General features: G+C 54.4%; 1 protein-coding gene across 3 annotated transcripts in view; it reads left to right on the top strand.

Moving 5' to 3' along the window:
* The first annotated feature begins 6,941 nt into the window (after nt 1–6,941).
* Dok7 (docking protein 7) overlaps nt 6,942–15,983 on the top strand; it is a 28,390-nt gene continuing 19,348 nt past the window's right edge. Inside the window, exons 1-4 of one of the 3 annotated variants that reach the window (XM_052198998.1) lie at nt 6,942–6,995; nt 7,109–7,154; nt 13,666–13,896; nt 15,537–15,737. In XM_052198998.1, coding sequence (XP_052054958.1) covers nt 6,942–6,995; nt 7,109–7,154; nt 13,666–13,896; nt 15,537–15,737 — 532 coding nt within the window. The remainder of the gene's footprint in view (nt 6,996–7,108; nt 7,155–13,665; nt 13,897–15,536; nt 15,738–15,983) is intronic. The other 2 variants (XM_052199000.1, XM_052199001.1) reach the window with 2 other exon arrangements.

Raw genomic sequence — 15,983 nt, 5'->3', positions numbered from 1 at the left:
GGGGAGAAAATGAGGCTATAAATCAAGGAGAGTGGCCCCAGGTGAACACACTCCCTTCCATAACCACCTGGGACTGCTGAGCCACCCCTGATCCCCTCATATTGAGTTAGTCCTGCCAGGGCTCAGCCCACTGGGATGTGGCAGATTGTGTGTGTGTGTGTGTGTAATTTACCCATCACCTTTTCCTATGCCCTTTAAATGACTGTTCTATAGACTCAGATAATAAGCTCTAGAGGATTCCTTTTTTCTTCAAAATTCTCCAAGATTCTAGACATGATTGAGATGCTCTGCTCTCAGGAACTGGTAGAATCTATCTAGAATCTTACTTGGTCTGGACTTTGCTTTAGGGTGGTGTCTCCTGAGTCATGGTTTTAAATAGTTCTAGATGTGGATGTTATTTCTCTGAAGCCTCTAACCTCCAAAATGTAGACTTTAAGTTGACTGTCTCGTTTTCTCGTAGCTGAGACAACATGCTTGGTGAAAGACGGAAGGATGCACTCTGGCTCACGGTTTATTCCTACACAGCCCGTCATGCAGGAAGGTTTCGTAGTGGGCGCTTAGGCAGCTGGTTGGCCTGTGCCCACAATCGGGAAGCAGAGAGAGCGATGGTGCTCAGCCCATTTTCTTCTTTTAGGTACTAATTTTGTTATTGTTTTTATGTATATGTTTTTCTCTGCATATGTGTATTTGCACCATGTACATCCCAGAAGATGGCTTTGGGTCCCCTGGAATTGGAGTTAAGGATGGTTGCTGGCCACCATGTGGATGCTAGAGTTTAATCTGGATCTGCTGGGAGAGCACTCGGCTTGCACTCTAAGCTGCTGAACCATTCTTTCAGCCCCCTGCTCCCCCTTTCTATTCCGAAAAGAGCCTCAGCCCACGGATTGGTCTGCCCACTCTCGGGATGCTTGTATTGGTCAGGGTTCTCTAGAGTAACAGAACTTACAGAATAAATCTCATCTATAGGTCCAGCTTATCCAACAACGGGCAGCTGTGAATGGAAAGTCCAAGAATCCAGTGGTCGCTTAGTCCGCAAGGCTGGGTGTCTCCGCTGGTCTTCAGTAGACACTGGAATCTGGAGGAAGTAGGCCAGTGAAGGAATGGACGTGCCAGCAAGGTGACTGCAAGCTGACGAACAGCAAGAGCTTCCAGCCTCCGTGCCTTTCTGTAGGCGGTCAGCAAAGGGTGTGGCCCAGGTGAAAGGTGACTCTTCCTGCCTTCAGATCCGGATCAAAGGCGTGTGTCTTCTTCCTACCGCAAGACCCAGATGAGAAGTGGATCCACCCACTTCAGTCCAAGCAGGAACCCCTCACAGATGTACCCTCCATCTTTTGATTCCAGTTCATTCCAGATGTAGTCACATTAAAAACCAAAAATAGTCATCACAGTGGTCTTCCTTCCGAAGTTAAATTTCTCTGCCAGGCAGTGGTGGCGCACGCCTTTAACCCCAGCACTTGGGAGGCAGAGGCAGGCAGATTTCTGAGGCTAGCCTGGTCTACAGAGTGAGTTCCAGAACAGCCAGGGCTATACAGAGAAACCCTGTCTCGAAAACAATAGCAACAACAACAACAACAACAACAACAACAACAACAACAAAAATTCTCTGGAAATGGACTTACAGACATGGCCAGAAGTACAGCTCCTAGGTGATTCCAAATCCTGCATCAACTAAGAACTGAAGAGATCTCACTTTTATTATCACAAAGTTGTACATGTCTGTTTCAGTTCATTTTCTGTTGCTATAACTGAGCATTGAGACAAGCTTCCCTCATTGCTTTCTGTTGCTATAATAAAACATCAAAGTCAACCTGGGGGAAGAATGGATCTCTTTCATTTTACAAGTTGCTGTCCATTACTGAGATAACCCAGCGGAGGAGGATATCAAGGCAGGAGACCGGAGCAGAACCTCTGCTTACTGGCTCGCCTCCCTCGCTTGCTCGGCTGAACTTTGGCATGCAGCTCAGGCCCATCTCCCTAGGGCTGACTCTGCCCACTGTGGGCTGGGCCCTCCTCTACCAATTAGGAATTTTGAAAAAGCCTCACAGACATGGTCACAGCCAGAGGATCTGGGAAACTCTTCAGTTGCAGTTCTTTGAGGTTTCCTTTCCCCCAAGCTGACTCTATGTTTATGTCATGTTGACACTAGCTAATTAATTCTAAATAACAGAGACTGGAAGTCGGAGACTGTGGTGTGGGCATCTGCTGAGGCCTTGTGCAGAATCCTAACATGAAATAGAACATCACATGGTGGGACAGGGCAGGCTGCTGTCTCAGGTCTCTCCTCTTCTTGTCGGCCACTAATGCCATTAGAGGACCCTATTCTTGTGACCTCATTTAGCCCCCGATTACCTTCTTCCTCTACATACCAGAAACACGCGAATTTGAGGATTAGGTGGACTTTGAGGGGCCCATTTGGCTATGGCAATGGGATTCTTTTTCTGCAGTTGTTACTCTGAATCTGGAGTTACTCTCTGTCACCGTTTGGCATCTGTACCACTCCCTCTTGCCTTCCATTGCTCCCATTTGCTTATGATTGTTCTTATTCTGTAGGATGTCCCCTAACCCAATGGTTTCTTTGCTGCCTGGTCTTGTTATGAAGCTGAAGGTGTAGTATGCAGGTGAGATCATTACACCCTGTTTGTGTGCTAGGTTCATTTTCCTCTAGGGTTCCCATGGTGATTCAGGGGTTTGGGTTTCATCTCTCCAGTAATCCCAGAGATCCACAGGTCTTGATGCTTGCACACCCCCATACTGGTTATTTCAGAAAGTCTTTTCTGTAACACAAGTGGACTTAGAGCTCAGCGACAATGACGTTTATTTAGTTCACACTCTTTAGAGATGGGCTAGACTCTGCAGGGTGGTTTTTCTGTGTTGGACTGGAATCTCCATAGTGTAGGCTTTGGAGTTATCAGTGGGCTGTAGGCTTTTATACCTCAGGCATGGATGGCTCTTGACTGGAGCCCAGGGTGGGAGGACTTTAGGAATCTCATCACCTAGCAGGCTCACATGGGCGTGTTCCCATGACAGAGGCAATGCTACTATAAGAAAAGTGGGGGTAAGCTTTCCTTGGCCTTTCCTTAATCAAAGTAAGCCAGGTTTAGAAGGTGGAGACTTTCATCTCTTAGTGTGAGGATGTGCATGACCACATTTTAAAGGCAGTAGGTGTAGGGAAGGAATTTTTTGCAGGTGTCTGAGTCATTTTGTGTTGCTATAACCGAACACCTGAGACTGGATAATTTATGAAGAAGTTCATTTGGTTTGCAGTCCTGGGTTGGAGTTCCAAGAGTGTGACTCTGGCATCTGCTGGGTGTCTGCTGAAGCCTTCTGCTGTAGCGTCATGTGGCATAGTGTAGGATGTCACAGCTTGAGATAGAGCTCCTCCTCTTCGGGTAAAGTCACTGATTCCAATCAAGGGGTTCCACTCCCATGATTACACTAACCCCCACCCCCAAGCCTCACCTCCAAATACTATTAACTTAGGAATTTGAATATTAAGTTTCCAAAGGATCGTCACAGGGGCACATTCAAACCCCAGCACTGCCACTTTCTCCTCTGCTGCCTGTGGCATTGGGTGCTGTTTCTGTCACTCAATGGCAGTCATTAGCCATCTAAACTAATTGCTTATAGAGAGAGGTTCTTGGGCTCAGGGCCACGATTGTGATTGTCTTGTCCTTGGTTGCTTAGAGTCTACAGCAATGCTCTCACATGAAGGCTAAGGCACAAAAGAGAAAGAGGAAAAACCTGGTGTGCCCTGCCACGCCCTGAAGATCCTTCTCAGGCCCCTCCTCTTAAAGGCCCCACTACTTCCAATAGCAATAGGAGCTGGGACCAATCTTTGGTGTGTGCGATTTGGGAGCCACTCCAGGTGCCTGGACAGAACAGCCCAGAAAATGGCAGACACTTAAGCAGGCAGCTCTTTGTTTACTGCCTTGTCTGGTTTCTTTGCAGCGCACTAAGTAGACCTATTTCCTTAAAATATTTGGCAATTTAAGAGGCTGGAGGTTCATAATCAAGGGGCTGTCAAATTCAGCCCCCAGGTCCTCCCAGCATGAAGACAGCTGCCTTCTCGATGGACCCTCCTGTGGTTTTTCCTGTGTGCAGAAGAAAGAGTACTCTTTGGGATCTCTTTGTCATCTTTTAAGGACACCTGTCCTAACAGATTAGGGCCCTCATGTATGACCTCATTTACCGTAAATACTCTCTTAGAGGCTCCATATCTTCATGGTCACATGGGGGTGAAAACATTAGCAAATGCCTAGGGAGCTGGGGATGGGGGTGGGGGTCTAGTCCATAATACCCTTCCTCTCATCATGTGACTAGTGACAAATGTTTGCATGATAGTACAGTTTGTGTAATGGCTGGGCTCAGAAGTGGTAGTCAACTCTACCCACTCGGCACATCTTGGAGTCCTCTATACTGTTTCTCTCTTTGGAGGGGATAATGGGATGTGAATCTGTAGACACAGGGCTTGGCGCCTGCCACAGCCCGCCTGGGTATGTCTGTCCAGCATTTCCGGTTACCTAAGGCGGGTAGGCCCCCTAGTTCCATCCTCCCCTGTGTATGTAAACTGATCATTTGAAAACCTCTTGCGTATGCAATCACCCCTGGCAATGGTAACCAAGCCAGGCTGCAGCAGGAAACTGAGGCCACATGATAGTGCGCATGCTCTTGACTGGTAGGTGAAGAGTTCAGCATCTCACAGAGGTCTGTGGCTGCAGAGCCACTGATGGGACAGCAGCATCCTGAGATCATGGGTGTGGTGGCGGCAGTCTGGCTGGCCACAGTGTGTAGCAACAGTACTGTGGCGGTGAGCTCAGGCAGCAGTGTAGCTGTGACCACAGCTGGAAGCTTCCTGCGGTGTCCAGTGGTGCCAGGCAGAGGGGCGTGGGACTAAGTGTCATCCTGTCACACATGTGACTGGGCCTTCCTGCCATCCCACTCCTTCCAGCTGTCGCCTTGATTCTTCAAAAGGCTTAACATCCTTCTGGACAGCTGCTTCAGTGGTCAGAGAGTTTCATCATGTAGCGCCCCAGCAACTCTGGTTGTAACATCTGGGGAAACTGAGGCACAAATAAGGCCAAGGTCACAAGAATTATTGCAGCAAGGCCAGACCTCGTCCTCCATTGGCAGACTTTTGGCAGACTTGGTGACCACAGTGCTGTCCTCTAGGTCACGTGGAGTGGGAGAAGAAAGCTGTCTCTCCCCATGGCGCCCGCATTTCCGGGGCCAGTGCGGGAGCAGGTGCAGCTGCCAGGCATGGCTGGAGTTTGGGCCAAGGCCAGCGCTTGGAATGCAGCAGGACTAGGCCCCTCCCTGAAGGGAAGAGCCAGTGCCAGGCGCCTGGGCTGAAGGATGTGGTCATGCATGGTACAACCCCCAACTGACTCCACACCGGCTGTCCTGAGTCGGTCCCCAGGGGCCTTCAGTGTGTGCGGAGTATGAATGGGCTCTGTGGCCAGCAACTGTTCGGTGGAAGGCACTGGTGTGCGCCCGGGTTATGCAGGCTGGAGGAACATGCAGAGCTCCTTCCTAGACCTGGTACCCTCCCCCCAGCAAGACACCAGGAAAACACTAAAATCAGCCCTGTGAGCCACCTAAGGTTTGCCCTCCAGATTCCCTAGAGGGGCTGTGGCAAGGCTCTCAGGTTGAGCACTGCTCTGGGGTCAGAGCATGGGGGTCAGTCCAGGCCATGATTCCTGACACCACTCTGACCCTCAGTTTCTCTGTAAGGGGTAGACAGGAAGCAGCCCTGAAGAGTCTGCAGGATGGAGTGGAGACACGCACTGCATGAACAGAATACAGTTTGACACGTAGCCCCTTTCTACCCGGGTCAGAGCTCCTTGGGGCTGGGGATAGGGATGGGCAAATGCATAGGACTTCGTTGCTTGTCTGAATTTATTTTGCTCGATGCAGTTAGTTGCTAATTGTGAGTGTTCTCTGTTTCCTGGCATGGTAAGTCATGTGTCTGGGGAGTCTATGGCGTAAGCCTAACAAGGCACTTAAGCTCCACAGTAACCTGGGGTGGTCGTAGAAAACTCAGCATGGGCCTTAAGCAACCTTAACCTGAGCAATAGGCTGAGGTAGAGAAATCCAGAGGCACGGAGGGCATTCAGCTGGGCAGGGAAATGCTAGGCGAGGCTGTTATCAGTCAGCATAGCCCCCTAGGCCCTCCATGCTGGTGCACGCTGGCCTTTAGAAGTAGGAGAGACCCAGCCACCTGGGGCAATGAGGTGGCATAGGGACCCAACAAGCACAGAGGTCCGCTCTGCCAGACACTCAGCGAATGGCAGGGACTGCCAATGGAAGGTGAAGGATATGCCCACCTTCTCTACCTGCCTGGAGGGTGGCCACCTCTGACAATGGGGAAGGCCTAGGCACTGGGGAATGTATTGGGCCTCCGCTGTTCTAGGTGGTCTGTTGTCAGGGGTGCCTTGTGGGGATGGGGGAAGGGCAAGTGCAAAGGATGAAGTCACTGAAGCCAAACTAAAACTGGGATTGAGCAGGCACATGGCTACAAAGCCTCCTGTAAGGTTGTCTTGGGACAATTTTGTTCCCTTTAGGAAATTGCTCCTTCCCAGTTTCTCCTCCCAGGCTGAGGTTCGTTTTCCAGAGGCTGCTTCAGGTGGTCTTATGCAGTGGTCCTGAGATCTGGTAGGCACGGTGCAGGCTAGCAACCAGCAGAGTGCAGAGGCTGTCCAAGGCCACTGCCACCTACTGGCTTGCACTTTGCTAGGGTCTTAAAGACTGAGGCCCGGGATGCCCCGCCCAGTCTCCCCCGCATCCAGGTCCCCGCGTCGCTGCGCCCCGCCCGCCGCGCCGGACCCGCCCTCCTGGCGCAGCCCAAGGCCCTCCCGGAGCTATTTTGAAAGTGACCCTGGGCTCGGGAAAGCGCCCGGGGCGCGTGGAGAGGGCGCATCGGGCGGCGGGAACCATGACAGAAGATGACCGAGGCAGCGCTGGTGGAGGGCCAGGTCAAGCTGCGGGACGGCAAGAAGGTTGGGGCGCCACGGGGGCGCCGGGCGGGGGCGCGCTCGGGTGGGGGCGGGGGCGCGGGGCGGGCGCGCGCGGGCGCGCGCGGGCGGCTTCTCACGCTGTCCTGTCTCCGCAGTGGAAGAGTAGGTGGCTGGTGCTGCGCAAGCCATCGCCGGTGGCAGGTGAGCGACCGGGCCACGGGCGGGGCGGCGGGTGGCGGGTCTCAGCGAGTCATTGGGACCCTGCCGGCCCTGCAACGCGTGGCTGAGGTGCCAGCTCGCCCGAAATAGCCGCGGGGGAGCCGCTGAAACCCAGCCCCACGGCGGTAACCGGAGAGTCACAGCCGCTCCGGCGCCCGGACCCGGAGACCTGGCCACCCGCAACACAGACCTAACCTGCCCTCGAGTGTGGTGTTGTGGGGGTCCCAGCTCCTGTGTGGGCCAACCCCTTTCCCGGACCAGCAGAAGCCCAGAGGGGCTGCAGCTTTGCGATGGAGGAGCAGGCAGTATGTGCCATGGTGACATAGGTGTCCTGGTGAAAAATGTTTGTAACAGGAATTCCCAAGCCACATCTCAGGCTGGGCCACCCCTCCCCAATCCTACACTCTCAGATAAGGAAAAGGTGGGCTGCCAGCTAGGAAGAGTCCGATTTCTGTGTCCCGGTACCTTTACTTTGTTTGGGGGAGACACACTTCTGAAAAAAGAAAGTGGTACCAGGGTCTGCTCCCCTCAGCATGAGGAAAGCTAGCTAGGAGCCAGGGCAGCTCTGCAGCTCCAGCCTGGGACCGCAGCTGTTTCGGGAGACAGGTGCCTTGGAGCCGGCCCAGGCACCCAGGGGTCTGTAGGGGAAGTTGGGTGGGGGCGTGTGTGTGGCTGCCTCACACATGTGCAGGCAGCCGGAGTGACTTCCAGGATGCTGGTGCCTGTCAGCTCCCAGGAGGGGTGGCACAGTTCACTAGCTGCTGTGGTGGGCAGGCTCCCTTTGCCTGGGTCTCGGCTTGCTCCCCACGGGCCCTTGGCTCCACAGGGTCTTCACTCAGACCTTCGAGCCCAGACTTCCGGGATATCCATGAGAGGTCAATTGGAGACTGGGGAGGGGATGGGACCCTGGACACTGCCAGGCTTGGGGGCCGGATGGAGCAGTAGAGAAGTAAAGTCCACAGTGAACTGAAGTGGCTTTGGTCAGCTGTGGTCCATGGGCTTTGACCAGTCTGGCTGGTGAGGGGGTCATAGGGAAGACTATGGGGTTAGCTACCCCAGAGAGCATCCTGAAGTATGCTCACTGGCTCTGTTGGGATCCGAGAGCTTCCTGCATTCTTGGTAGTGAGCAGGCCAGAGGTCCCCAGGAGTGGGACTGGCACAGGAACCTGGATTACAAGCTGTTCACACATGGGGCTCTGAAGTTGAGCTGGAATGTATTAGGGGTAGGAGGTGACTGAGTCGGAGTAGAGGGTGTGGCCCTGCCTCTCTGGGCCTGTCTATCCTGAGCCTGCTTGCTGCCGTCCCAAGACCTCTTCCTTAGCTACACAGCTCATAGCCTGCACCCTCGCTGCGGCTTTCTCCTCCCACCTGCCGTGTTATCTTGCTGGAGACTGGCTCTTCCCTACCCCACCCTCTCGCTCCCTCTAGACGGAGGCTGACACCTGTGTCCTTGAGGACCTGTGGTCTGGACTCTCTTGATCCGGTATGGAAGGGAGAGGACAGCTCTGTTTTCTTGTCCCAGTGGCTTTACACTTGCAACTTCCTTTGTGGAGGCCCATGGGAGGTAGTGGGGTGGGACCAGGACCACAGAGGTCTTTGTCAGCATGCCCTCTCTCGCGCTTGTGTACCGCCAACACTGGCAGCTGTCCTATAGGAAGGATTTAGCTGGCAGAAAAGGGGAAAGCTTTTGATCAGAGGTGTGTTCCACAGGGTGAGATAGGTAGGCACAATGAGCTGGTGAGAGGAGGTGGTTAAATAAAACGTAGAGCAGTGCCCCCAGCACAGCCGCTGGGCCACAGCGCCCCGAAGGGCCCGCTGATGAAGGTCTTCCCACCAGGCCTGTCTCAGTGTGGGATCTCAGAGTGGGGCTGTGTGCCTGGTGAAGGATGATCTTCAGGAGACAGGTGCTCTGGTTCTGTCCTGGCCAGTGGCTCACTGAGACCAGAACTTTGGGTCTCAGCCTGTCTTCTTCGTGGTGTGGTCTCTTGGAGGAGAGCTCTGGATAGCCCGTGGAGGGTCCTCGACCGTGGATATAGACGGCTGGACAGCATTCTCAGGGGGCGCTAATCCGCCGCTTCCATGTGGGCTGTTTCAGGGGCTTCATCTAGCTTGGGAAATCCGCTAGGAGGGACCCACGTTCTGCACCTGGCAGAGAAGCCGAGGTCCACACATAGGGAGAGGGAGGTTTTATACCCTGCCTCTCTCCAGGGCCTGGGCCTTTGTTCCTGAAGGCTAGGGATCCATATCTTCAGCACCATTCATAGGCAGCCATGGTGTGACTGTCCCAGAGAGGTACAGTGACCCTACCTGCAGGAGAAAACCCCACCCTCTGCTCATGAGGACAGCAGAGGTCTCAAGCCCACACATGGGGACAGAAGCCTTGAAGCCGGAGTCCCATGCCAGCCAGCGCTCAGGAAACCCTACCTCGAAGCCGGTAGCTCTGACGACGGCAGGTGTGTTTCAGCCAGACTGAGGCCCCATGGTTGGTGACCGGCACCTCCTGAATTGCCACCTCTGGCTTTGGGTTCTCTAGATCTCTGCCTCCTTCCCAGTGGGAGGGTGTGACACCTCAGCCCAAGGCTGAGGACAGGGCAGGATGGCAGCCAGACCTCTCTCTTCGTGGGAACATCACAGGGAACAGGAGTACCTAGGTCAAGGCTTGCTTCAGCTCCTGTGCTGTGTGACCCGGGCAGCCACATCTCCCCTGAGCATCCGTACTTAGCTGGATGCTCTAGGTTGGTCCTTACCTGGCTATTCCCACATCTACCAGGAGGAGGAGAGAGGTGGGCCTTGTCCTACCTGGGCCTCAGCTCCAGGCCCCGGCCACACATTCTTGGGCACACCTATGTCTGTGTGTCTCCCTCACTCGTATAGAACAGTAAACATGATGGTGTCTTTCCTAAGACAAACTTTGGGCCTCCATCTTGTCCCCCGTGGTCCTCAGGGTGATCTCAGGCTGCTGCCTGTATCACTTCTGAGGGTAGTTAGTGCCTCAAGGTCACTGTGACCTCCGGGGCTAGACCTGCCCACAGCTGCTAAGGTTCCCTTCTACCTCTTCCCAGCTCCGCCCTCCCTGTCCCCCTCCAGGCCCTGATCACTCTGTCTTCCCTGCGGTGTGTCCCTCCACCCAGAGGCTTCAGTTCTGCCTGTCCCTCCTGCCCTCTGTGTGGCCCTGGGCCCTGGCTAGAAGGCCTCGGTGAGCTCATGACAACCCCATGGTTATTTTTACATCTTTAGATGCCTTCCAGCTGCCTGCCCACATGGCCGTTCAATGTCCAATGGGCTTCACAGCTCCGTCCATCTGGGAAAGACCCCAGTCTCAGCTGCATCCCCGAGAGTCCTCCCATAGCATCCTCTTCCTGCCCCATCCCAGAAGCCATCTTTGCCTTCACTGACCCCTGTCAACCTACAGACATTCCTGTGGCTCCTGCCTGGGACTGGGGCAGGTTCACATAGTGGCTCAGAGGTTGTTCCTTCCCGTGCTCCCTGTCCAGCCCAGGCCCATGGTATCCCTTAATGAGACAGGACAGGAGTGTCTGAAGCCATGCTGTCCCTGGAAGTCTGTTCTCTATCCAGTAGCCAAGGCTGGGGCAGCCTTCTGCACTCAGTTCTCTTAGAGTGAGCTTCCGGGCACCAAGTCGGAAGGCTCATGTACCTGTGACTTGATTCTCTTGTTCTCCTGGTCCTGGTATTCATTGAGACTTCTGGGCTTTTGTTCCGACTGTTTCCTATGGGGCTGCTAAGCTTTGTCCCAGAGGGTTCATTTGCTTGCTCATCCCAGAGAGGTCCCGCCACCACCCACACACACTCAGCCCCCCAACCCCCACACCATCAGGTTGCCTTCGTTCTTGTTCTCCACATAATACTTACTATGCCCAAAAGTTAGCTGTTGGCTTGTATGTCGGCTTGTATGTTCCTGTGTCTCCACCCATTGGTCCAGGTTCCTAGGAGACGGGACAGGCTGACAGAATTGGAGTAGCAGGATAAGGGTGGGGCATCTGGGGCAGCTGATGTGTCAAGGGAGCCCTTGTCATCTCTCCATCCAGTTGCCACTATGCCCCAGGCCCCCAGAGCCACATGCCAGAGGCTAAAGACCCCAGTTGCTGTGGCTTCTGTAGTCAATTAAGGAGCCCTTCTGGCAGCGTTAAATGCTACCCTGTCCTAGTTTTGTTGAAAATGAAGACACTGTTCTGAAGCCTGTGTTAGCTTCCTGTAGCTGCTCCTTGGAAACCCGAGCACCACAGCTGCCTTCCAGCAGCCGAGCTCATCCCTTTGCAGGTCTAGGGCAGAGGTGTGAGATTTGCTATGGCAGGCCCACCCGCTCACGGCCTCTTCTTGCTCATTGTGTCATCGTGTCTCTAAAAAGCCTTGACCTGTGGCCCTGTCTTTCCGCCCCGTCTGTGTCCAAGGGGCCTTTCTCATGCCCAGTCTTGTGATCTCATGTCTCATCTGAGAATGTGTCAGTGTCCCCAGGATAACTGAGGGGCTTGTCTCCCAGTCTGCAGTTTAAGCCTCTCCCCAGATGTCACCTTTACTGGTCCCTAAGGCTGAAAGTGGCCACCATTCATCTCCTGTAGATGCAAGAAGGGGTCACTGACTCCCACTGTCCTGAGGTACAGTTTTGTGTCCCCAGAGATCAGATAGATTGAGAGGTAGCATCAGACTTTATCGGGGACAAGGTCTCAGGGTCAAATATGAGCCCTTCCTATGTCTCTTTAAACCAGTCAGTCAGGCTTAGCACCAGAAGTGAGCAAATTCTACTCTAAGGTAGACATGGACCAAACCGAGTCTGCTGCCTGCTTCTGAGGTGTCACTGGAAGCCCCGCAGCCTTCCCACACTGCACTGCGGGCTTCCCAGTGGAATGGCTGTGATAGATGCCGCCATCCCTGCAGTGCTAAGGTATTTACTGCTTGCTGCTCTAAGGAAAAGGTTATTGGTACCGTTCTTGATCCTATCATTGGGAATGTTAACTTTCAGAATGAAGGGGTGACAATCCGCTGTCCCTGAAGCAGCAGGCTGTGCCTTGATGAGTATCAGCCTCTGCTATGCCGACACAGGTTGAGGTTGGGTCACCAGAGCTTAAGGAGGTAGACAAGCAGGTAGATGCTTGATAGTCGGCAAGGGATGCTGGACTCACGGAGGTGGGATGTGAGGAGGATGGTCGGGGACCTGAGGGTGGCCTGCAGGTGACCATGGGAGGAGGCTGGGCAGTTCTCCAGGATAGTAGTGCTGAGGGCTGAAGCACAGGCAGGTTAGTGGACCAGACTGGGGTAGCTGGGGTGTCTGTGGGGGGTAGCCATGTCAGCCTCAGCAGGCAGCAGCAGAAGCAGGACATTGGCTCAGATGCTACAACTGTCGTGGTGGGTTCTCAGGGGAGGAAGGGCCTGGGGCTGTTGAGTCCTGCCTGCCAGGGAGGGACCGGAGAGGTGAAAGGAGCGGGGCTATTTGACCCAAGTGGACCCAGTCATCAGTACTTGCAATGTAGCCAAGGCTGGACTCCAGCTCCTGGCCCTCCTGCCTTCACCTCCCCTGGGGTTGTCCATGGTATACATATAGCTTACTGGTGAACGTGCTGCCTGGCTGCTGGCCCACCCAGTTGGGCCCCAGAGGAAGAGAGTTTGTGTCCCCTCCCCCAGCCCCCAAAGCTCTGGGCATGGCATTTCTATGATCCTGGCTCTCAGGCTCTGGTTAGGGAAGGAAGGAAAACCACAGAGGCTGTGGGAGTCACGGTTGGGATTTGGGTCCTTGTGTCGGTTTGCTGAGGCTGTCTGCAGGAATGTCTGGCTTTGCTAAGTTCCTTGTAGTGTTTTCTCCAGTCTCCCCTCGGTGAAGCCCAAGGTATCCATTCACTTAGTGCCACGGGCTATTTGGGGTTGCCTTGCATGAAAAGTGGTTAGGTGTTTACGTTGGGCGCATTAGCCCACCCCCTCCCCCACAGGAAGGCCCTTAGGTCCTGGCGCTGCAGGCATGAAGGCCTGGCTCCCGGGGCACCTTCTGACTAAGGCTGATGGTGACTATGGAGGGCAGAGAGGTGTGGGCATGGCTTGTGCTAGCCTACCCAGCTTCCCCAGGAAGATTGCTGCATGGGGCGTGGCACCGCTGACAACTCCAAGGCAGATGAAAAATGTACTTGGGGTAGAATTCCAAGATACCCTTTCTCTGGAGGGCCCGGGAGTGGAGACCCAGTCCTCTCCTCTCCGCTGCAGCCTGATTAGACTTGATTACCACACTATACAAACTGGGCGAAAGGGGTCAGAGCGTGGGGTTCAGAGCCAGCCCTGGGTCCTGATGGGATGAATACCTGGTAAGCTCCACCCATCAGGGCGGGGCTTGCTCTGAGTCCTGTGGGGTGGGTAAGACATTTGTTCGGTGTCAGCCTTGAACCCCAGTCTCACTGTCCAGCCGTGCTGAGGCTGTCTAGGAACGGCGGTAAGGGAATGGGCGGTGAACAGGACGGGCAGCACCCTGATGACCTCTTGCCCCTCTGGACAGACTGTCTGCTGATGCTGGTCTACAAGGACAGGTGTGAACGCTCCAAGGGCCTTCGGGAGCGCAGCAGCCTCACCCTGGAGGACATCTGCGGCCTGGAGCCTGCCTTGCCCTACGAGGGCCTGGCCCACACTCTGGCCATCATCTGCCTGTCTCAGGCCGTCATGCTGGGCTTCGACAGCCACGAGGCCATGTATGCCTGGGATACTCGGATCCGCTACGCGCTGGGCGAGGGTGAGTGCCACGGGTGTGGGGCTCGAGGTGAGGCCCCAGGGTCCATCACCAGTGTGGGCTGCAGAGATGAATGAGACCCCAGGGAATCTTGTAGAAAAGATGCAGATGGGTGGACGTCTCGGAGTGAAAGATCCAGGCAGGCCCTGATGGGTGCTTCGGCAGGGGGCTGGGAATGACTCAGTGCCATGGCCTGTTGAAGTCCCTAAAATGACCCTGTTAAAACTGGAACCCTTAGCTAACCAAGCTGGCCCCAAACCATTTAAGGAGGGACGCTCCTTAACCCCACCCTTTGTGCGGCACCTGCTCTGTACCATCTCAGAGCCCATACCGGGGGAGCCATGGGGACCTGCAGGGGCTCAGGGCAGAAAGAGGGAACCAACTCCAGAAAACTGGCCACAGGCTCGCTGTGGCATGTGTGCATCTGCATTCTCTCTCTCACACACACACACATACATACACACAATGATGATGATGATGATATAATGATGTGATGATGAGATCCTGATGATGATGATAGTGATGGTGGTGATGATGATGATGGTGATGGTGGTGATGATGATGGTGATGGTGGTGATGGTGATGGTGGTGATGATGATGATGGTGATGGTGATGGTGGTGATGGTGATGGTGGTGATGATGATGATGGTGATGGTGGTGGTGATGATGATGATGGTGATGGTGGTGATGGTGATGGTGGTGATAAATGAACAGATAACTTACATCTGAGTATACCCACACATGCTGAGATTTAGGCAGCTGAGGTAGTAGCTTTGCTTTCATCCATCCAAGAACAACGGAGCCTGGTAGACCTTTAGCCTAGAGTTGAGGTGTGGACAGGTGTAGTGTGGACAGTTGTGGTGTGGTTGTAGGTGTGCAGTGAAGGTGCAGGGCAGGCAATGTTTGCTAGAAACTCCCATCTTTCTGGAGAGTTCTCTGGTGGTGGTTCATAGCTTGGTCGCACCCCTCCCCCATCCCCATTCAGGCAGGGCCGGGGTCATCCCACTAAGGTGGTGGGCTTCCCAGGTCTCTCTAGAGCTGTCAAGAGAGAACTGATGTGGCTTGACAGACTCCTGTAGACCCAAGGGTGGAAGAGGACAAGCTGATGTCATTGCTAGGGTGGCTCTGGCTCTGGGGTCTGGGTATGAAGTGGGCAGGGGACTGGCATGTGGGTACTGCAGGCAGACACTGCTGCTGGCTCCCGGGAAAGGACTTATGAAATGGGGTGCTCCTGGAGAGATGGAGGAAGGGTCTAAGCACTTGGCTGTGCTCCTTAAGGGCTTTCCAGGCAAAGAGCTGAGCTGACCACAGATGGGCCCACGGTAGCATCGGTCTGCCTCCGAGCCACATTAGTCTCTGCCAATCATTGCCTCCTAATCTAGACACAGGATGAAACATACTCCACTCCTGAACTTTGCTTTCCCATCTCTGAAATGGGAGACCCATCTTGATGGAAGGGCCCACGAGGAGTGTTCTCAGTGCTGCAGTGGGCAGCGGGAAGATCCTGGAATATGGGTGGGATATAAGTGGGGCCCACTGGTGTCCTGGCACTTAACGGTGTGTGTCATTCATTCTTGGTTGAGTGGCCGTGGGAGCACTGTTACCTGCCGGGTAATGCCCTTTTCTCACTGTCTGGTCCTCAGTGCATCGATTCCACGTGACGGTAGCTCCTGGCACCAAACTGGAGAGTGGCCCAGCCACCCTCCACCTCTGCAATGACATCCTGGTCCTGGCCAGAGACATCCCTCCAGCTGTCACAGGGCAGTGGAAGCTTTCTGATCTCCGGCGTTATGGGTCTGTACCGAATGGATTCATCTTCGAAGGCGGGACCAGGTGTGGATACTGTAAGTACGCCGTACGTGGGGGACACTGGGGACACTTGAGCTGATTGGCCTGCGCATGCTGGCTTGGGGACCTGGTAGGAGGCGGTGGGCTGTTTCCCCAAGCAACAGGGCTGCAGTTGCTTAAGCCGGGCATGGTTCTCAGCACTGAACCTGAACGCTGGCTGTTTCTGGGGAGGGAGAGAGCTTGAGGGATCCTGGGAAACTCCAGAGAGCAGCTTCGCATCACTGCGTGGCTTGTGTGTGAGG

The sequence above is a fragment of the Apodemus sylvaticus genome, chromosome 11, assembly GCF_947179515.1.
Source record: "Apodemus sylvaticus chromosome 11, mApoSyl1.1, whole genome shotgun sequence".
Classification (NCBI taxonomy): Eukaryota; Metazoa; Chordata; class Mammalia; order Rodentia; family Muridae; genus Apodemus; species Apodemus sylvaticus.
The sequence above is the reverse complement of the archived record's forward strand: the minus strand, read 5'-3'. Positions and strand labels throughout refer to the sequence as shown.